The 21,583-nt window shown below is 45.7% G+C and overlaps 1 protein-coding gene across 26 annotated transcripts in view; it reads left to right on the forward strand.

The window, feature by feature from the left end:
* ABLIM1 (actin binding LIM protein 1) overlaps window positions 1-21,583 on the forward strand; it is a 265,125-nt gene that overhangs the window by 119,037 nt on the left and 124,505 nt on the right. For all 26 annotated transcript variants that reach the window (XM_037063857.1, XM_037063852.1, XM_037063836.1 and 23 more), the window contains exon 2: window positions 12,407-12,541. In XM_037063857.1, coding sequence (XP_036919752.1) covers window positions 12,407-12,541 — 135 coding nt within the window. The remainder of the gene's footprint in view (window positions 1-12,406; window positions 12,542-21,583) is intronic.

A 21,583-nucleotide genomic window follows, 5' to 3' on the forward strand; every position in this document is an offset into this window, starting at 1 on the left:
TCTGTGGGGCAATAGCAAAAAAGTTTAACATGGTTAATTGGAGTGGAAAAATATGTGACTCAAAAGACTTTAATTTATAGATTTAAGAATATTAATGCAAATAAAACCACACCTAGGCACATCATAATCAGATTATTTAAAAAATAAAAGTAAAGAGAAAATCGTATGAGAGAAAAAAGGCATTACATGCAGGGGAACAAGAATACAAATGACTTATCATCAGAAGCAATGGTGGCCAGAGAACAATGGAAGAGCATCTTCAGGACACTAAAACTGTCAAGCCATTCATTTCTTTGATAAAAGAAATGAATTTATCAAAATTATTAAAGTTCGATAAAAATAAAACACATAGGAGAAAAACCATATGTTCTTCATATCTTTATTGTCAGGATTACTTTCAATGAGATAATATGTGTAAAGCCTTCCAGGGTGGCTCCTGCCATACAGTAGGTGCTCAATAAATGTTAACTGAAGGTCAGTTGGTCGGTAGAATTTATTTGAGTAGTAGGGTGGGTGGGCACACAGCCCAGAGCCAAGGGGACAGCTGATGATTCTTTGTGGAGACAGCAAGACTCAGATAAAGGTGGTGAGAAGCATTAAAGTTGTGACTGATGACAGTGTCAGACAGCCTGTCATGAGGATTTTCAGCAGAGAGATTCAGAGCCTTGAACTTGTGAAGCCTGAAATTTTCCATCTCTTCCTCATTTGTTGCTCATGGTACAATTGTTAACCCCTTTGCCTTGGTGGCTTTTTAAAATTAGCCCTTAAGCCTTTGGGATTTTCTACTCTTGCCTGAAAAACAAGTTGTGTTTATGCATGGGAGATCTGTAACCCAACTGCCTGGGTTCAAATCCTAGCTCTACTGAATGCTAATTATGGGACCTTGGCCAAATCACTAAACCTCCCTGTGTCTCAACGTCCTCACCAGAAACTAAGGACATTAATATACCAATTTCATAGGACTGTTGTGAAAACTAAATCAATCAATACATGTAAAGCTTTTAAAACAATGCCTGGCACATAGCAAGCACTCAGTAATTGTTTGTTCTTGCTGCTACTATTATTATTCCTCTTGGCTGAGTAAAATCAGGGCAGCATGTTCATTGACCTGCAGTGATCAGATTAGTTTCAGGACCCAGGCAAGTAAATTAGGGCTGGGATAGGTGAGCTGAGGAACCAGGGAAGGCCACCATTTCTGCTAGGCAGTCTCTTTGCAGCTTACCTCAAGCAAAGCAAGACTTTATAAAGCTTTGTCATGCCACGCTACTTCAGGACCACGGGAGCAGCTTCTGTGGCCAGTGACTCCTGCTGTCCTGTGATAGAACCCAAGGAAGGCTGCCCCCTGGGTTCTGGGTGCCCACATCCCCTTGGCAAGTGAGCTGATGACTCTAGTTGATCTTTATGTTGTGGAATGGAATGAGATGTCTGTTAATGATTTGGTGGAGTAGCATGTGGCCCTTTTAAGAATGGTTGTTTTCAAGTGTTCGAGAGTGGAAGTGAGGTGTGGTTGGGATTTTGACTGGAGAGTCTACCCACTCTGCGGCAGCGTGTCATCATGCCGTGCTCTGGGGACACCAGGTGTGGCTTTTCCAAGGCTCTAGCACCACCCGACTCCTCCCACAGCTGGAAATTGTATTTCGCTGCATGGTTCTCATTCAGAGAGGTTGAGCCAGGGTTGATTTGAGATGGACCCATCTGTAAGCTCATCCCTTCAGTTTTTGTTTTTGTTTTTGCTTCTGGGTCAGAAACTTAAGCAACCCCTTTATCTTCTATCATTAGTGGAGTTTATTGCCATCATCAAAATTACCTGTTTGCAGCTCCTGTTGGTGAACCCAAGGTATTCAACCAACTTTCAATGTCACCCAAAGGATGCTGCCATGGGAGAGGGACTGAAAACCAAGGTAATAGCAAATAAGTGAACCTATTGAACACATTTGTGGAGCACAGACCTTGTATCAGAAGCTGTGCCAGACCCTGGGACTATGATGCAGTGAGCCTGTGGCGGAGAACCTAGGATGTTGAGATGGTGATACGAGTATAGAGTAGATAGAGAGGAAGGTGGGGAGGCAGGAAGTATGGTGGTTCAGGGCGTGACTGGAAGGAGAAGGGCCCAGCCTTGCAAAGAACTGGGAGACAGCCTTCTGGGAGAAGGGCGTGTGAGGAGACCCTGAAGCAGCAGGAACTGGAGCTCGGGAGCCATATGGAGAGGGTGCGAGGAGAGCCTGCAGCCGTGGATGGGCTCTGTGGCCACAGTAGGACATCTTGGATAGTGAGGTGAGAGCCACTTGGAGGGCTGACCTTGTGACATGATCTACTTGAATTGTGTCCTGAAAAGGTCATTCTGAATGCTGTGTGGCAAAGGGATTGAACAAATGGGTCCAAAGCCTACAGTGTTTGAAAACACAGACTCCCTGCCTTCTTCCTAACTGTCCCGTAAACCCTCCCTCCCACCCTGCTTGGCGAGGGAGCACGTACAGGCAGTTCCTGCTTCCAAGTTTCTGGCACATCTCTGGTGCTCACACTGGTGTTGACGCAGCTCTGGGCGAGCTGTGTTTGTGAAAACTCCCACAGGAGATGGGAGCTGGGTCTGATGGTGTCTTTCAGGGTTCTTATTTGTCTTTTTATGGGCTCTTTCCCAACAGAGGAGCAGAGATGAAATGATAATGAGGGCATTTGTTGGGGTAGAGAAATGTTGGTGAAAAACAAATAGACACCTTCGTGGGAGGAGTTCGTGTGTTAGTGAGGAATCAGGAGCAGCGGGCAAAGGTGGCACCACGCCTGGGCTAACTCCCGTCACAGGGCCCTGATAGACTGTGACGCTGCCTCTCTTTTTAAAAAAAATATTTATTTAATTGTTGTTGAAGTACAGTTTTCTGTCTTTTACCCCCATCCCAGCCCACCCCCCAGTGCTCCCTACCTCCTTCTCATTTCCCGCCCCCCTCACCTTAGTTTTTGTCCATGCATCCTTTATACTAGTTTCTATTAATCCTTCTCCTCTTTCCCCTGAAATTCTCTCTCCTCTTCCCTCTGGTCACTGTCCCCCTGTTCTCTATTTCAGTGTCTTTGGCTTTATTTTGCTTGCTTGTTTGTTTTGTTGTTTAGGTTCCTATTAAAGGTGAGATCATACGGTATTTGTCTTTCACCGCCTGGCTTATTTCACTCAGCATAATGCTTTCCAGTTCCATTCATGCTGCTGCAAAGGGTAGGAGCTCCTTTCTTTCTGCTGCATAGAATTCCATTGTGTAAATGTACCATAGTTTTTGGATCCATTCATTTACTGATGGGCACCTAGGCTGCTTCCAACTCTTGGCTATTGTAAATTGTGCTGCTATGAACATTGGGGTGCATAGGTTCTTTTGGATTGGTGTTTCAGGGTTCTTAGGCTATAATACCAGCAGTGGAATTGCTGGGTCAAAGTCTGCAACCCCACCAACAGTGCACTAGGGTCCCCTTTTCTCCACAACCTCTCCAACACTTGTTGTTTCTTGCTTTGTTTATGATGGCCATTCAGACTGGTGTAAAGTGGTATCTCACTGTGGTTTTAATTTGCATCTCTCTGATAGCTAGCGATATTGAGCATCTTTTCATGTGTCTCTGGATAATCTGTATGTCCTCCTTGGAGAAGTGTCTGTTCAAGTCCTTTGCCCACTTTCTAATTGGGTTGCTTGTCTTCTTAGAGTGGAGTCACATAAGTTCCTTGTATATTTTGAAGATCAAACCTTTGTCTGAGGTATCATTGGCAAATATGTTTTCCCATACAGTTGGTTCTCTTTTTATTTTAATACTGTTTTCTTTAGTTGTACAGAAGCTTTTAATTTTGATGAGATCCCATTTGTTTATTCTTTCCTGTATGTCCCTTGCTCTAGGGAACATATCAGTAAAAATGTTGCTGCATGAAATATCTGAGATTTTCCTGCCAATGTTCTCCTCTAGGACTTTAACCGTGACCCTGTCTCTTGACTTGCATTTGCATAAACGGCTCCACTGGGACCACAGTCCTTCCAACTCTTGGAGCCGGGACAAAGGTGGCTCCTGAGCAGTCCCTAAAGGTGTGGTACTCTGTCAGCAGGATCCAGACTGAAGCCACTGCCCCGCCGTCTGACTCGATCCATTTCTAGATGAAACTGCTGTGCAGGGACAATTTGAGATCCCTGGGCGACCTTACAAAGCGATATCAAATTGCAGAAGGGATTTTGTCATCCCTCAGAAATTCCTGCTCATACAGGTTAGCCACAGTCTTTGCTGACATTCAGCTGACCTGGGCATCTGCGTGCCAGGCTGGGGCTGTCCAGGCCCCCAGGAGGAAATGACCTGGCGTTGTCTCCACATCCACCCTGTGCAGTAGAACCTGTATTGTTAGCGTCTCTACCGTCTCAGGCGGGTGGGAACACGTGTCAGGGGAGGCAGGGCCAGGAATCTAGTCTCCTAACTCCTAATCCAAGATCCTTTCTAATTACGGTTTTGGAGGAGAGGTGGGACATTGTACAAATGACTGTACTCCAAAGCCCAATTAGTAAGTGTTGTCAGAGAGAGTCAAGGGGAGGTCAGAGAAAGGGAAGGGGAGGTTCATTAGCAAGTGCCATCAGAGAGCGGCCGCACCTTGAGACGGCATCCCAGCCTCCAGGTGTGGCTAAGGAGTCACTCTTTTAGAAGAAGGAGGAGGAGGCACCATGTAGAATTTAAATCCCTTTCTGAAAGTAACCTTTATGTAGAGAAGGCAGGTGTAACCTATCAGGGCAAATGCGTCACGTGATTACCAAGGAAGACATTTCAGTCCGAATTATTGTAACCCTAGCACCTCTGTGCTTTGGGAGAATCAGATTAACTGGATTTGAGCCTGGGCTGTTTCTATAATCAGGATCCCAGCTGACTGATGGCTGACAGCGTCTTTTATATTTAGAGGAATAGGGAGGACCTATTGAGTTGTCTCAGAAGAGGCAGAGCGAGCCTCAGGACATTGTACAAGTGGACAGCCACAGGTGGTGGGGAGCTATGACAGAGCCGACCTATGCCCACCTGCTGTGAGTGTTTGCACCAAGGCAGCCCCATGCTTCATGCCCAATGGTAATTCTGCCTACCAAACGGACGTGGTCTAAGAAAATTAGATCATGGAAGCCAATTACACAGAAGAAGCGTGTTGGACAACTAATGCCTGGGTAGCAGTGTGTAGCTTCTAGGAACTACCACTTGCCACAGCAGGAAATGGACTTTTTAGGTAAACTGCAAATTAAGCACGCTATGCATTTATTTAAGCTCTTGAGTTTCTCATTTCCTAAGCCCCAAACTAGTGCCATTCTAGCACAAAGAGAGGCCGTGGGGGGTGGAGAGGAGCAGTGGGAGTGGGGCGCACACGTCTCCGGGGCTCATTCACAATCGAGTGGGAACGGGTGGGGCAGGAGCATAGGAAACGTTCTAGGTAATGAAGCCTGACACACAGACTCCCAGGAGAATACATCGTTCTGTGATTGCAAATCCAGACCAGGCCTCTGCTCCTGGCAAGAAGGGCCCTCTTCACGGAGGGCTGCCTTTCCTTGCCGTATCGCCCTTCCCGTAAATGCCGCAGCCGGGAATCATTTCTTCAGAGATTTGAACTGTTATTTCCCATCTGCTTATTTAGTGGCAGGTGTTACCTTTGGGACTGTGATGCAGCTGAGTGCTCACCACTTCTGAGCTGGGGTCACCAGAATCGAGTCAGCGCATTGCACCAGCTTGGTTTCCGTCTGGGCTGGACACAACTTTCCTGTAGAAATCCCCTACTCAGGGCTCCAGAGCATGGCCTCTGAGGTCAGGTGACTTCTTAACTGTGTGATCTTGAGCAAGCTATTCAGCTTAGTCTTCGGGGCCTCCCCTGTGGTACAGGAATAATAAGACAGCACCCCCTTAAGGTGTTTGTGAGGATTATCTATGACTGCAGGTCTGAATTAGTGACCACAGTGCCTGCAATGTAATAAATGTTCAACAGGTTTTACCTGTTATAGTGATACAATGGAGTTATTCATCAAGATATCTTCAGTTCAGCGTCATGTGGGAGATGCCTGAGTAGCAGTATTGGGTGGTAACTGTATTTTCCTTGGCCCACACATTGAACCGAGAAGTACAGAGGTGACAATACAATGTATTTGATATGTGAATCAGAAGTATTCCAGGAATTTGGAGGAATTGACCATTGAGCTTGCAGTTTTGTAAGGCCAGGATTGATGCATTGTGAGACAAAAGCAAAGTAAACACCAGAACAAGAGGAAATGAAGTGCTAAGTGACAGTACAGGTATTTAGTGCTGAAGGATTTACAGGAAAATGAAATACTGGATCAATAGAAGCCACAGTGAATGCTTCAGGGCAGAGCCAGGCCCCGGGGCTGGGCCCTGGGAGTCAGGTTTGGATTTGGACAGATGAGGAGAGGGGAGGCCATTCCAAGCGAGGCCGTGGGGTGGGGAAAGGGTGAAGAACCTGGGGAAATGGAGGTCACAGACTGGGGAGTGGTCAGAAGGTCCAACCATGGAAGGATTTGCATATGACACAAGTGAACAGTAGAGTGTGTGAGTGTGCTTTCACTGGGGCGGGACAGCCTGAGTTGAACACCACTTAGCACCATGGTAAACACTCAGCAAGTGCAGTTCCTCTTAGATGTCTAAACACTGGGAGGGGTGGGGGTGGGGGGGCATGTTACTGAAGTCCCTGGGGCTAGACAGGGAACCTCAGACTCAATGTACTGGGCTTGGGAGAGTTACCAGAAAATCCGCGTTATTGTTTTCATGTTAACACAGTTTATTTTTAGAATAGTTTTAGATTTATAGAATATATTTGAAACGATAGTGCAGTTTGTATGCATTATACCTAACAACCAAATTCCCATCCTAGTAACAGCATACAGTGACATAATACTCCTTTTTATCATTTATGACCCAATATTGATATACAGGGTCTGGTATAAGTAAGGCCTGCTCGAGTGTAGTTGGTAGGGGAATAATACGGGTGTAATAATTTATAGTTTTAATTTGAACATTTCACCTACAGTGTCACATGGTATGCTCGAGTGTGAGATGGTTATGTTACAGAAGTACATGCTTGTTTTTATTTTGTAATAAGAGTTTGTAATAAAAAGGGGGGTGTTATTTGTGTTATTTGTATTATCCAGTCCATACTTTATTCATACTTCCTTAGTTTTATCGGATGCCCTTTTTCGTCCTGGGACTCCTTCCAGGGCACCACATTACGTGTACTCATCATGCCATCTTAGGCTCCTCTTGACTGTGGTGAGAGGACTCTCCTCCTCGTTTTTGATGACCTTGGTAATTTTGCAGAGTACTGGTCCAGTTTTTGTAGGATGTTCCTCAGTGTGGGAGTTTTCTCATGATCAGACTACGGTTACAGATTTCTACGGAAGAAAGATCCCAGAGGCAAACAGCCAATGTTCATTATATGCTATCAAAGGTATTCGTCGTCAGTGTCACTGTCACTGTTGAAGTTGACCTTGATTCACCTCGCTGAGGTAGTGCTTGTCAGATTTGTCCAGCACAATGTTACCTTTCCCCAGTTTCCATACTGTCCTCTTTGGAAAGAAGTCACTGGGTGCCACCTGCATTGAACAGGTGGGGACAAGAAGGAGCCAGGGAGTGGGAAACTCAGCAGGCCGAGGAAAAGGAGCTGAGGGCTAGATTCCTGTGAAGAGAGAAGGGATGACCAAGGGGTGTGAGAGTAGAGTTTAGTGGGAGATGAAACTGCCAGGTTCCAGGCTTCCCTGATTAGGGTGTGGCGAGTACCACATTAGTTTACTGTCAACTCTGACTTCTTGGCCATGTCACCTGGGATGAGTCACTGTTCCTCTGAGTCTCAGTTTGCCCCCTTGTAAACGGAGGTTGGTGGCCCTGTTCTTCCCATCCCCATAGAGCTCTCACGAGAGTCAAACGAGGTGATGCAGAGGTACGGGCTTTGAAAGCTACCACGGATATGGCTTGGGCGTGGTTTCAAAGGCCCAGTGATGGGCCGAGTTGCTATTGAGAGAGAAGGGCACTTGGGAAGAGGAATTTGATACCTGGGAGATTCTGAGTATTTCAGGGAACCCAGGGCAAGTTGTAATTCATACTGAGTAGTCATGGGTTTGTGATAGTCACCTGCTGAGGAGATGCAAACACTTTCTCAGATGTTCTGTTCCTGTGGTCTAGCCCCATTGGTTGGCATCCCATGGAAGTAGCCCCGGCAAGAGGACGGATGCTGGTTCGGGACCAGAAAGAAGGGCTCTGCCAAATCTCTGTGACCTTCCTCTTGGGGGCACCGAGGATTTCCTTAATGGTCTCACTCCCCCAGTCTCATCACCTGAGATATCAAATAGGCATTTCAAAAGTAATGCATCTAACATGAAACTTTGGTTCCTGTCGGGCACCAGATTTCGGGAGGGCGGGTGGGATGTAGCCACTTTGCTTGACTGTGAAAGACGGTGTGAAACTTCCCAGCCTTGTCAGAGGCTGTTTTGTCTGAGTAGGTGGAGCCCCTGCGAACTGGCTAAGGTACAGTGAAGAGATTGCTTTGCCTTTTCAGGGAGACTTCTGGGTCTCCCCGCGTTGTTTCCTCCTTATTCAGGAAGCGTGCAGCCACACTGCTGGTTTCTCATTGTACTACTGTTGGGTTAGCAATGCGCTGGGGAGCCATGGAGGGCTTTCCCCGTGTCTGCCCCAGCTCCAGGAGGCCTGAGGGCCCTGCCACTCGCTCACCAGTAACGTTGGGTAAGGAATGTAAGTTCTTTGCTCCTCATTTTCCTTCTTGGTTGAATAAGCAGGGACCACCCAGGCTCTGAAAGATGGAGCGATTAAGTAAAAACGAGTGATAGAGCCAGCTGGCAAGTAAGAGGGGCATGGAATTAATGTCATTGCGATACTGTAACTGACTCAGCATATTTCAAAAATGTAGAATTGAGCCAAGGAACATACTTTTGGTATGAACCAAACTGCCAAAGGCTGTTGTGTAAATTCAACCTGTTTATTAATCTTCGAAAAGGAGAGAGAGTCTTTTGTCTACACCGATTTGAGTTGGGATGAAATAAACACTAAGTCTCTGCCGGCCTCTGGGCTCTGTCATTCTCTGATAAGTGCAGCCCGTTTCCTCCCAGGCAGGGTGTTCTGATGTGCGTCTGCCTGGGCTGGTGGACGATGGAAAGGCAGGCGGACACGACAGAGTCTCTGCTCATCCCCGGGTGAAAGCGAAAGTTCATCTCTGGGAGTGGAGGACTTCACAGTGTCATATGTATTTCCAAAGGGAAATGCTTGCAAAACGCAGATGCCGATCCCAGTTCTGACCTTTGCAGCTGGTGCCAGCAGCAGCGCTGGCACCTTCGTTCAGACAAAGGGAAGAGCCAAGAAGTGAAAGGATATTTTCCTTCCCTCATCATTACTCAGCATGGGCCGCTTGCTTAGCTATAAAAAATTAAAGTGTTGAGAGAAACGGCAGTGCTGTTGCTTGTCCAAAAATGCAGTCTCCCTTGTCATCGAGAGTCCCGCTGTGTTCAGCGTTGTTTCTGGAGAGGTCAGTCTCATGGATTCCTCTCTCACCCTCACTCTTGTCTGTAACTTGCTCAGCCATATTGTCTGAATTAAAAGTCTAGCATGCCTAAGAATCACCTGAGGAACTCACTCACTGACACAGTAGATCCCCGACTGCGTTTGGTGGGGCTGAGGTGCCTGCGTTTTCCTGTGTGGTGGGCACACGGGCTCTGTTTGCCGGGATAGGCAGAGCCACCTTGAGGATTACACGTAGGTGCCATGGCCAGCTACATGACTGTTGCACACACTTGGTAAGCTGAGTCCTAACTGCCGCTTTTAGAACTGCACTTGAGATTGACCTCGGCTAAATAAATTACTGCCTGACTTATAACAATCGTCACCTGACTTACAATTTTCTGATTTAGTCATATAGTATGGCAGGAGCACGAACTTGGGAGTCAGAGAGACCTGGCTGTAGATCTTTGAGTTTACTGTTACTTGGGCAGGCTGTTCACTTTCTTTGAGGCTCTATTTTCTCATCTGTCAAATGGGAATAATATTACCCACCTCACAGGCAGATGGGAGGTGGGACAGGAAAGGGAGAGAGATGAGCAGAGAGAGGATGTAATGAAACAGCTTCTGTGTAAGCACCTAATACAATGCCTGGTATTTAGTAGATGATCAATAAATATTAGTTTCCTCCATTCCTATAAGAAGCAGGAATTAACTTTTTTTTAAATAGCAAAAATTTATTGTGGTGATAACTACAATGTTAATATGTGGGGCTTTTTTGCTTTTTATTTTTATTTATTTATTTTTAATTATTTTATTATTGTTCATTTTCCGTTGTCTGCATTTTCTCCCCACCTCTCCCCGCTACCCCAACCAAACCCACCTCCCTCCCTTGCTTCCCCCCTCCCCCTTGGTTTTGTCCATGTGCCCTTTATAATAGTTCCTGAAAACCTTCCACCCATCGTTCCCTCCCTGCTCCCCTCTGGCTATTGTTAGATTGTTCTTAATTTCAATGTCTCCGGTTATATGTTGCTTGCTTTTTTCTTTTGTTGATTATGTTCCAGTTGAAGGTGAGAGCATATGGCATTTGTCTCTCATCACCTGGCTTATTTCATTTGGCATAGTACTCTTCAGTTTTATCCATGCTGTTGCAAAGGGTAAGAGCTCCTTCCTTCTCTCTGCTGTGTAGTATTCCATTATGTAAATGTACCATAGTTTTTTGATCCACTCATTTACCGATGGGCACTTAGGTTGCTTCCAGCACTTGGTTATTGTAAATTGTGAAGAAGCAGGAATTAACTTAAAATAGAAACTCACATGTTCTCTACTTGAAGTACACATTGTTAATAGAAACTTTTGTTAATGTTCAGGTAACATTAAAAATCAATGGTTGTTTAGAGATCTTGAAAGGATGTTTCTCCTTAACTCCTTTAGATCACACCGGCTTCTGTTGTAAATGCAGGCTTCCAAGAGAGGCCCCAGTGGGTAGATAAGGAAATGCAGGTGTAACGCAAGGTTGGTACTTTTGCTGGACACTCCCGGGGTCCAGCGCAGAGAATTTGGATCAGGTGTTCAACCCGAAACAACACCTGTTCCTCCTCTCAATCTCACAAGAAGAACCTTGTTTCTGAGAAGTTAGCTGGTAATGGATTATTTGGACTGTCTTGTTCCAGCTCTTTCCAGATGGAATGAGAACATGACGGTGGCCAGAGGGAAACAATGAGCTATTATGCTTACGCTGGACACGAGCTCCTGGCTATAGGTGCTTTTCTAAATTGAGTTTCAGGAATATCTGCCCACATCTCCCCCTGGTCCAATCCAGTTTTACTGTGTGAGAAAAAAAATCATCTTTGTTCTTTGTGGAAGTTGATTCATTTTAGGTTCATTGTTCTTATCCCATATCACAATCACATGGCTACTTATGTAAAACATTTTATATAGCACACAGTTCAGATCAGAAAAGGAACTTAGTAGCAAAAAGGGCCTCTGCCTTCTCTGTCTGGAGAAACGCATGGTGAATGAAGACCCAAGGCTAGTTTAAGGCCACAGTTGTTCTCTTGCTGATGACTCTCTGCCATTTGTAAAGAGGAGGCTGTAAATCTTATCGGCCCCCGCCCCTCCCCCACAGAGCAACAGCAGCATTCTCTGCCCTCCCCTCTGGGCACTGAGAGGACAGTCTCAGTAGCCCTATCCTGTGATTTCAGGGCCTGCAAAGACCTTCGAAATCACCTGGCCCAGCCCCCTTTGTTTTGCAGGAGAGGAAACTGGGGTTGGGAGAAGACCACGTGGTTACTGATTTTTTTTTAAACTGCTGCCTGCAATGTGTGTCTCAGGAACTGTGCACATAGTAGGAATCTCATAACAGGCCTCCAGAAGGTTAAACAAGTTGGCAAAGTAACGTTGGCGCTGTCTCTGGTTCAGTAGATGAGAAGCTAGCCAGCATGTACTAAGTAAATAAATAAACATTACTGAGTCCTTTGGCGCGTGAACATTGTGCTGCGTTCTGAGGAGCTGGGTGAAGGACGGAAAAGTACAAATGGGTAGAAAAAAACATGAATGTAAGAAATGGTCCCTGTCCTCAAGGAATTTACAGTGAGTGAATTTAAAGACCTATTACAAAACATTGGGCCGAACAAGATCATATATTGAATGACCTGGTTACATAGACCTAGAGAAATTTGGGAGGAAGGCAGACCTGCTGGGTCCCGTGTTTTCCCTATGGGACTGTCAAAGCCACAGCTTTCTTATTTAAGGTGTGCATCCTCGTGGTTACAACATGGGGACAGGGGCTCCGTGCGTACTTAGGAATTCATATGCGGCTCATTTAACACCAAAATTATGCGGATATTTATGCACATGCACGGTGACCTCTTTTGTAGGACTTCCTCCTGCTCACATAGGTCTTTCCTTTTCCTTCCAGTGGCTCACCCTCAGGACCCTCACCACCCGTCCGAGAAGCCTGTCATTCACTGCCACAAGTGTGGGGAACCATGCAAGGGCGAAGTGCTGCGGGTCCAGACCAAACATTTCCACATCAAATGTTTCACCTGCAAAGGTATGGTGCCTCCTTCCTGTCTTTTTTAAAAAAATATTTTATTTATTTATCTTTTTAGAGGGGAAGGGAAGGAGAGAGGAAAGAAACATCACTGTATGGTTGCCTCTCGTGCATCCCCTGCGGGGAACTGGCCCCTGCAGGAAACTGGCCTGCAACCCAAGCATGTGCCCTGACTGGGAATCGAACCGTCCTTCCTGTCTTAGTGGCATGTCACTATCAGAGCCTGCCTGGGGTTCTGCCCCGCCCCCTGACTCCACACCAAGTCTCCAGATGTTAACTGAGCATGCTCAGAAGCCCAGGAATCACTTCCCTAGGCAGGGATTGGATTAGACTCCAGGGGGAAACCAAGTCACCCCAACACCTTGGCTAACAGGCCTTTGGGTGTTTACTGAAGTCGCTGACCCTGGGACAAGGGACGGTTGCAGAGGCGCAGTGAAAATGCAGTTCTGTGTTTTGTACTTTTTATGTCTTTTCCTATGAAATGAGGGACTCCTACCACAATGTAAATTTGTCCCAGCAGCTATTATTTATAGGAGGGGCTGGAAAACTTGTAAGGTTGGGGTGCCTTGTAGAGCATGGTATGCACCTGTGTGTGTGTGTGTGCGTGTGTGTGTGTGTGCGTGTGCAGGTGTGTTGAGAAATAAGAATTAAGCAAGAACACTTAGAAGGTCTCCAAGCAGAAAAATCCCTCTCATTTGGAGGAAGCTACCAGTTGGAGGTTGATTTCCATTATTTCCATGGTTGATTTCCATGATTTCCAAGCTTCCCTTGTGGGGCTTATGGCTGTTGGGATCTTGATATGGAATATGCTGACCTGTCATGCACGGAGCCACGGCCAGGCTGAGTGGGGGAAAAGAGAGTGTAGTTCTTTGTGCTTATTTGAGAAGTAGGTCATGAGCTGAGGGCATGTCTGGGTGGCTTAGGTTAGGGCTAAAGGATGTAGGAGGAGAGAGAACAGGGACAAGACCATGAGACTGCTCTACAGCGTCACTCTGTGCTCTGCACATGGGACCCACCCTGGTCCCTGGAACCCAGGTTTCATTTTAAGTTTCAAGGGGCACAAAGGCTCCATCCACATTGCCATCTTCAGCCACCCATCCATGGCGGGGAGCTGTTGGGTAGGCTCCGGGCTGCCTAGAGACCCTCAAATACACGAAGAAAGGAGGGGTGGACGTCCACAGCTGTTTCTTTCATTGAGCATCAGCTTTCCAGGAGAAAGAGCACTTTAGTTTGGGTGAGAAGACGCAAGGGGGTGAGGGGCATGAGCCTCACTCCCACTGAGGGTGATGAAGATGACCAAAGCCTGTGGCATGCATCCTAGAGGGTCTTTAATCCTCCTGAAACCCCTGAGTAAGGAGGAAAAATCCCCAGTTCTCAGACCCCCACGTCGGTGCTCAGGCAGCACCAGAGTCACACCCAGGGTGCAGACTGTGCTGCGACGCGTGTGGCTGGGGTCCCGCCACCCCGCGAAGCAGCTCTGTGGCCTGAGGTGCGTTTCCTGTCCCTCGGTGGCTCCATGTTCTCTTCTGTAAAATAAAAGATGAGACCATGTGATATTTCATTTGACCCGGTCTGAGGTTTGCCGGCTCCGTATACACATCACCGTCCTGTGCGTGACGTAGGTAGGGCCCGGAGGTGCCGAATCATAGCCCCTTGGGTCTGTATTTGTCAGAGGACAAATACTTTCTGGCTAGGACCAGTGTATCTAACTTGGAGTCAAGCATTATATTTTGGTTTAGTTTTTGCTCATACATTTCTTGAAGCATGTCTCCAGAGGCAGATTCGGTAGGAAGTAAATAAAATCAGTGGTTGGTTGCAGCCCACTGTGCACTTTGTATTTGTAGTTGAGAGTGCAAAGCATTAGTCCCGAGTCTGGGCAGTTCCTGCTCAGCACATCAGGGTGTTTGTTTACCCCCGTGGGGTAGGTGCTTCCTTGCCCTTTACTCTTCTGGTTTAAATTTAAGGGTCAAATGTAAGTTATTTATGTTGGAGAGTTGTGCCATATCCTTTGTTTCATGTCAATGTGTTTCTGAAACGTTGAATCTTCGTATAAATTGCATCCTATTTTGTGAGCACTTGCTATCTGTAGGAACTGGTTTTAACTTAACACAACCTTACTAAAATAAATGCCATCTATTCTTACACATTTTGGTTTTCTCATACTGAATCGGTCAATGTCTGTGGTCTTGTGTCTCCAACCTTCTGGGGTCTCCCCTTTTCCTTAAAATCCAAAGAAAGGAGTTTAAGCTCCTCCTGCCTTATATTCTAGCAAGTTTATGCCTTTTCCCCCAAGATTCTAGAGTCATGTTGTCCAATAGAAATATGATGTGAGCCACATGTATAATTCTAAATTTTCTGGAAGCTATATTAAAACTGTAAAAAGATCCATTTTCATAATACATCACATTTACCCCCATATACCCAAAATATTTTTCAATGTGCAATTAATATAAGAATTATTGGGATATTTGATACTCTTTATCATTTTTTAATACTAGCTTAACAGCGCATCTTAATTTGGACTAATCACATTTCAAGGCTTGATGAGCACAGCTTGTCACTATGACATATGTCCTCAGATTGTAACTAGACAGAAATGCGATCTTCTGAAAAGAAAGAGTGTGAGTAGAGCTATGTATCACTGATCACGGAGCTACAAGTCTGTCTGGCAGATACGACAGATGAGAGAACCACGCTGAGGCCTCTTCTCAGGCAGCTCTTGGTTAAATATTGCTGCTACTTGGTATTTTTATGCTGATTCAGATCCTTAGCTTTGTCATCTGGGCTTGCCTGGGCCAAGCAGATGTGGGTGGGGGCTGAAATAGGAAACTAATAAAACCCCAATCATGCAAAAGTAGTTTTTTGTATCCCGTAAGAGCTGAGCTTTTAATACCTGTTTAAAATCTTAGTCATTTGAAAGTTGGTTAAAAAGGCAGAAGTAACCAGGATGCAAGAAAAAATAGGTGCGATAGAAGTGTGCTCCTTTCTCGCCACAAATGAGGAACCCACTTTATACCATCTTTTGTAATCCTGAATACTTTATATTTTCACTTTTGTACCAGCTTAAAGTGTTGTCTAGTCAAGTAAATATAATTTTGATTTTTTTAATAGTTAAGGTTTTGAATTCCTAACTGGAACAGGATAAAAGCTCATAAATTCTCCAAAATGCACCACTTAACAAATTCTGCTCTTGTTGGGAGATAATTGTCTGTATATCTCTTGTGAGCAGATGCGCTGGTAACTTTTTTGTTCTGAATTATCTTTTCAGAACAAGGCAAAATAAGGCTGTTTGCTGTGATGATTTACAGCAAACAGCCTTAGAAGCTACAGATAATATTTTTCACTAAAGCGGAGGGCTGATTTGTTTGCTGTCTAGCATTACAAAGAAAATATCAATTTCTGGAGCAAAGGTTGGACAGGTTTGCTTGCCGCTCATTATGAAAGACTGAGGTTTCCTAAGCTTGGGGTAGCTCGGCTGTGTCAGAAACCCACGGCCAGGGCAGCCTCTAGCCACACCCAATTCTCTTCCCCCTGGGGGTATTTGGGGGACACGGGCGACAAGCAGAAATAGGAAGCTCATGCTGCCTGCCGTGCTGCAATTGATAAACTCTTTTGCATCTGACCCACGGGTTTCGTGTCTTCAGCCAGCATCCGTAAAGCTAGGGCCGGCTAGCTTGTCAGTTGGTTCTTTGGACAAAAGCACTTGACCACTCTGAGTTCAAGTCCGTGAAAGCTTACTCCCTAAGAAAGCAGATGTTGAAGTTCACCTAACTTGATCAACAAAGAACAGACTTTCTGCAAAAAAGATTTGCACAGCAAAGGTTATGGGAGCGTTTACCCCATAGAGGAGGGAGGACGGCTGAGTCTTTGGCAAGCACCAAAGTGAGCGTTTTTTTTACCCAGTCATATTGCTGGGGTTTGTTTTGTTTTTTTCCATTTTCTGACCCTGGACCCTCCAAGTGCCCCACACCGAGACCTCATCTCTCTCTACATCCACTCTCTAGTGACCTCATCCAGGCTTGTGGCTCGGTACCACCTGTACCTGACAGTTGCCAGATCTGTCACTCTCCCCGGACATCCAGACTGGTACGTTCAGAGGCCTTTCCTGCGTCTTCAGTGGGCATTTCAAACCAGACTCCTGGTGGCTAGCACCAGCCCCGCCCCTTAACTTCTCCTGCTGTCTTCTAATCTGAGCAGTTATCAGGACTGTTTTTCCAGTTGCTAGGGCTAAAAAAATCCCTAAATCATTCTTAACCCCTCCTTGTTTCTCCCACCCTACAAATAATCCACCAGCAAATCTTGTCAGCCTCATAGTAGGTACACTTATCACTGACCCTGAGAAAATCACCCTGCCCCCACCGAGCCCCCATCCTGACTTGCCCAGATTCATCATTTTGTCGAGTTTCTCTGTGTCTGCCTCCGCTTCGCCCTGCAGTTTATCCTCAGCGCAGTGGCCAGGGTGATCCTTTTAAAGAGTCATGTTCTGTCACTTTTCCAAAGAATGTTAGCCTTTCAGAGCGAAATCCAAAGACCTTGCTTTGACCTTCAAGGCTCCTCCCTCCTTTCCCTCTGTGACCTCATCTCCCGATGTTTTCTGCCCCAGCTGGCTCTGCTGAGCTACACTGGCCCGCTTAATCGATCTTAAACAGACCAAGCACCAAACACCCTCAGGGACTCTGTACTTACTGTTCCTTTTGTCTGGCAAGATTTTTGTCTGGGTACGTGCCTGATGTTCTCCCCCACTTGCTCTGGGTCTCCTCTCAAATGTCACTCATCAGAGAGGTCGTCCTTGACACCCTCTGCTATGTACAGCGGTGTATATGTGCATCTGTGTGTGTATCTATATGTATTTGTATATAGTCCAAGTAAAATATGGTTTGTCTGTTCATCACCTGTCTCCCTGCACTGGAATGTGGGTGTCAATGGGGCAGGAGGTTCGTGGCAGGCCTGGGAAAAAGCTGAGCTTATAGTGGGCATTCAGTAATATTTGTTGACTGACTGAATGAATGACATGTTTGTCATCAAGTGATGTACTAAGTATAGTTTTTTATTTCCAAAATATTACATCCAGGTCACTAAGGCTTGATTTCAATCAATGTCTTTTTAAAAATATTTTCAAATGTTTTAAATTTATTTTTCAATGAGTTGACATATATTAGTTTCAGGTATATAGATAGTGATTAGACATTTATATAACTTGCAAAATGATCACCCTGATGTCTTTTTAAGTGTGGAAAGGAGGAAATCGTTTTTTAGATTATTATTTTTATATGTAAAAAATTGTAAATTTATTTTCAAATTATAGTTGACATACAATATTATATGTTTCAAGTGTACAACATAGTGATTAAATATTTATACACCTTGTGAAGTGATCACTCTGATGTGTTTTTTAGTTGGAGAAGAAGAAATTGGTTTTTGTGTTTCTTGAACAAAGCATCTCTCACACAATGAAAAAAATATGTTGTCTTTTCCTTTTAAATTAAATTTGTTGAGGTGACATTGGTTAATGAGACCATATAGGTTTCAAGGGTACATTTCTATGACACGTGATCTGTATGTTGCACTGTGTGCCCACCCCCCAATGTCAAATCATCTTCTGTCACCAAATATTTGGCCCCTTCATCCTTCCCTGCCCCCGCCACCCCCATAAACACCATACTGTTGTCTGTCTGTGTCTCTGAGTTCCAGTTTTATATCCCACATGTAAGTGAAATCATATGGTTCTTAGCTTTTTTGAACGACTTATTTTACTTAGCATAATGTTCTCAAGGTCCACGGAGAAATGGAAATATTGAAAATGGCTGCATTTGGTCTTTTCCGTGGCTGAGTACTGTCCCACTGCGTATATGTACCACATCTCCTTTATCCAATCCTCTGTTTCTTAAATGTCTCTGATTTCATGAAACAGAAGGTCTTCATAGCAGAGAGAGAACAGCTTTCTCGCCCAGGGCCTTGGTCAGGCAATGGTATCAAAGCTCACACTCAACAACACTATTTAGTCTTTATTTCTACTGGCTCTCTATAGGGGAAGTGGCACTGACGTTTCGATTTATGGTGGTGGCATTTGCCTTTTTAAAGAATTGTACTTCATAAAAATGATCTTTTAAAAAAACATTAAGAAACAGTGACCAGAGGGGAGGGGGGAAGGGGAGGGAAAGAAGGGGAAGAGGGGAAACAGGAGGGGTGAAATGAGGATAACTATAACTGAACAACCATAAAAAATTATTAAGAGAATGGAATAGATGTATTAAAACTATAGGAAAGAAAATAGTGAAGGTGGTACATATATGGAATTGGAAGTTTGGGCGACACGTGTCCTCCTTGTGTGGTTGCCTTGGCATCAGAAGAGACCAGGCTGTTTTTGGTGTGGTCTTGGGGCGTGTCCGAAACCTGTCCTAACGGTGACATCCGTGGAAAGGGAGAACGCTGCACTCGGTGAAGTTTGCCTGCCACGAATGTGCTTGAACTTGTGACATTCTGGTTGTGATTTGAAAAGTGTCCTGCAAGAATCGACTCCGCCTTCGTCATTTTTTTTTCTCTCCTTTAATCCGAGAAGGGGTTTTGATGGTGCCTAGAGAGGCGACGTCCACCCAGTGAGAGCCAGAGGGCAGGAGTAGGATTCCTTTTGGAACCTTCCTTGGCTGCTAAGACCAACCAAGGCACAGGTGAGGTCAACAGCCCAACGCCTTTGTCCACGTTGAAGCCAGCAGTGAGGACTCGAGGAGCCATTCTTTGTGAAGGGGGTGGCATTTGTGAGGTGCCTTCCTGTGTCCATCTCTGGTACACATGGACTGTCCCTCAGCTTTTCCCTCTAGACCCCCCTCAGAGTCCCCTCATCTGCCCTGACAGGCCTGTGTGGGGGGTCCCACTTGCTCTCCAGGAAAGACTATTTACAATGTACTGGAGAACCAGTGACACCCATTCTGGTATGCCTGGAAGCTTCTGGAACTTTCTGTTTCTCTTTATTCTCTTTACAAGTACCAGAACCTCTAGTGAGAAGTGAGGAGAGCCTCAGTAGATACGATACATCCGGAGATACCACGGGTGTGGTTGGCGAGCTACCCGGAGAGGGTTATAAACACATTGGGGCAGAGTTTTTGAAGCGGCTACCCCAGCATAACCTGGGTGCGGGTTGAGGGACCGACTCCTGGCCTCGCCCTGGTCTCATTGAGTAGCGTCTGAATCATTGGGGCCTAGCATTTTTATGGAAGTCCCTAAGTACTGGGCTCATCAGATTTGAGAACCACTTAAATGGGTGGGTATAAGGCTTAAATTGGTGTGTGGCGGGGTAGCCTGTGAGACTCCCAGGAATTGGGCTTTTCTGTAGAACAGCTTCATGAAATGTAGAATTTAGGTAGGAAATATTCAGCTAAGGAGTAGATATAAAAATATGCTCTAAACACTCCTGACTAGTATTAACATGGAGTTGAGAAGTCACAGTATCTAGCTATGTCCTGTGAATTCCGAATGGTACAAAAGAAGAGAGGGTATAGGACCCTCTATCATGTGCTTTTTCTGCACCTGTAGGTTCAAAGCGATCTGCCATGGGCTGAATCATTTTGTTCCCTCCCAAATTCATTGTTGAAACCCAATCCCCAATGTGATGGTATTTGGCTGTGGGGCCTTTGGGAGGTGATTAAGTCAGGAGGGAGGAGCCCTTACAAAGGGGATCAGTGCCCTAACAAAAGAGCCCAAAGAGTTCCCTTATTTTTTGTGCCACGTGAGGACCTAGAGAGAAGACGGCCAGGTGTGAACCAAGCAGTGGGTCCTTACCAGACCCGGAATCTGCAGACGCTTTGATCTTGGACTTTCCAGCCTCCAGAATTGTGTAGAATAAATGTTTGTTGTGGACAAGCCACCCAGTTTTGCTATAGAAGCCTGAATGGACTAAGGCAGGATATTCATCAGACGTTCAGATAATCACACAAGTATAATTTACTGAGATTTGTGCAAGACAGGGAAAGTGAAAGGAGCTGCGTGAGCAGAAATGTGAGCTTGCCCCAGGAGAATCATGGTGTCCTAGAAGTGGGGGGAGGGGCAGGTGGTCTGGAAAGGTTCCCCCAACCCCGACCCATTCAGGAAGAGAAGTTTGAGCTGACAGATGAAAGGTGAAAATACAACAACCACTTAATTCCGTCTAGTCAAAAAGCCAACTAAGTGGACTTCATTATTCCAAAAAACAGATTTGCATTCTGTTTTTTAAAACTAAAAGTTACTTAATTTTTGCATAAATCAGCCTGAGAATATCCATCCTTAATGGCCTTTACACCTTTACCACGTGAAATGTTTAGCGATCATCTAATCACCAGTGCATTCAACCACCCTAGGCTGTGGAGGGTCAAGGGCATATGTGACATGGCTCCCACCCCCGAGGAACCTGTGATCTGGTGGCAAGCCGTGTGCTCACTAGGGGGCCATGACTGGTGGCAGGACAGGTGCAGGTGAGTGGTCAGAGGCTGCAGAGACCACCTGGAGCTCTGTGGTCGGGGAGTGTTGCCAAGGAGGGGATGAAGCACGGGTGCTCCAGGGAGCTTCATAAACCTCCCAGGGCTGCGGAGGGGCAGCTCGCTGGCTGTGTCAGGGGTCGGGCTGCCTTACCGAAGGCAGGAGGTGGTGGAGATAGGGGTGTGTGTGGCTGGAGCGGACGTTGGTCTTCACTTGGGCAAGTGGGTTTCTACCAGACGGGAATGGAACCGTGAGGTTCCCATTGTCATTTGAAAGATGGCTTTTTAAACATTAATTATAGTAACTTGATACTTTTTCAAAGATGGAGCTAGTGTTATATGTTATTTATAGCCACGTAGATTTAAAAAGACTTTGAACATTGGGTGTCTATGGAAATGTTTAAAAATCAGATCATGTACACTCTTCCCTCAAGGTAGCGCTGGATCAGCAGAAGCCCTCACGTGGAGCCACGGTGGAGTAGAGACTGTTGCCCCTTAGCAGTGGGAGTCTTAATTAACTGTGTGCTGGGGGGAGTAGAAAATGTTACCTTTTGGTAGATCGTAGAAATCCCTTGGCCTCTGTAATGTTCAAATC

The sequence above is a fragment of the Sturnira hondurensis genome, unplaced genomic scaffold (genome assembly GCF_014824575.4).
Source record: "Sturnira hondurensis isolate 20B ecotype Veracruz unplaced genomic scaffold, ASM1482457v3 Scaffold0014854, whole genome shotgun sequence".
Lineage (NCBI taxonomy): Eukaryota > Metazoa > Chordata > Mammalia > Chiroptera > Phyllostomidae > Sturnira > Sturnira hondurensis.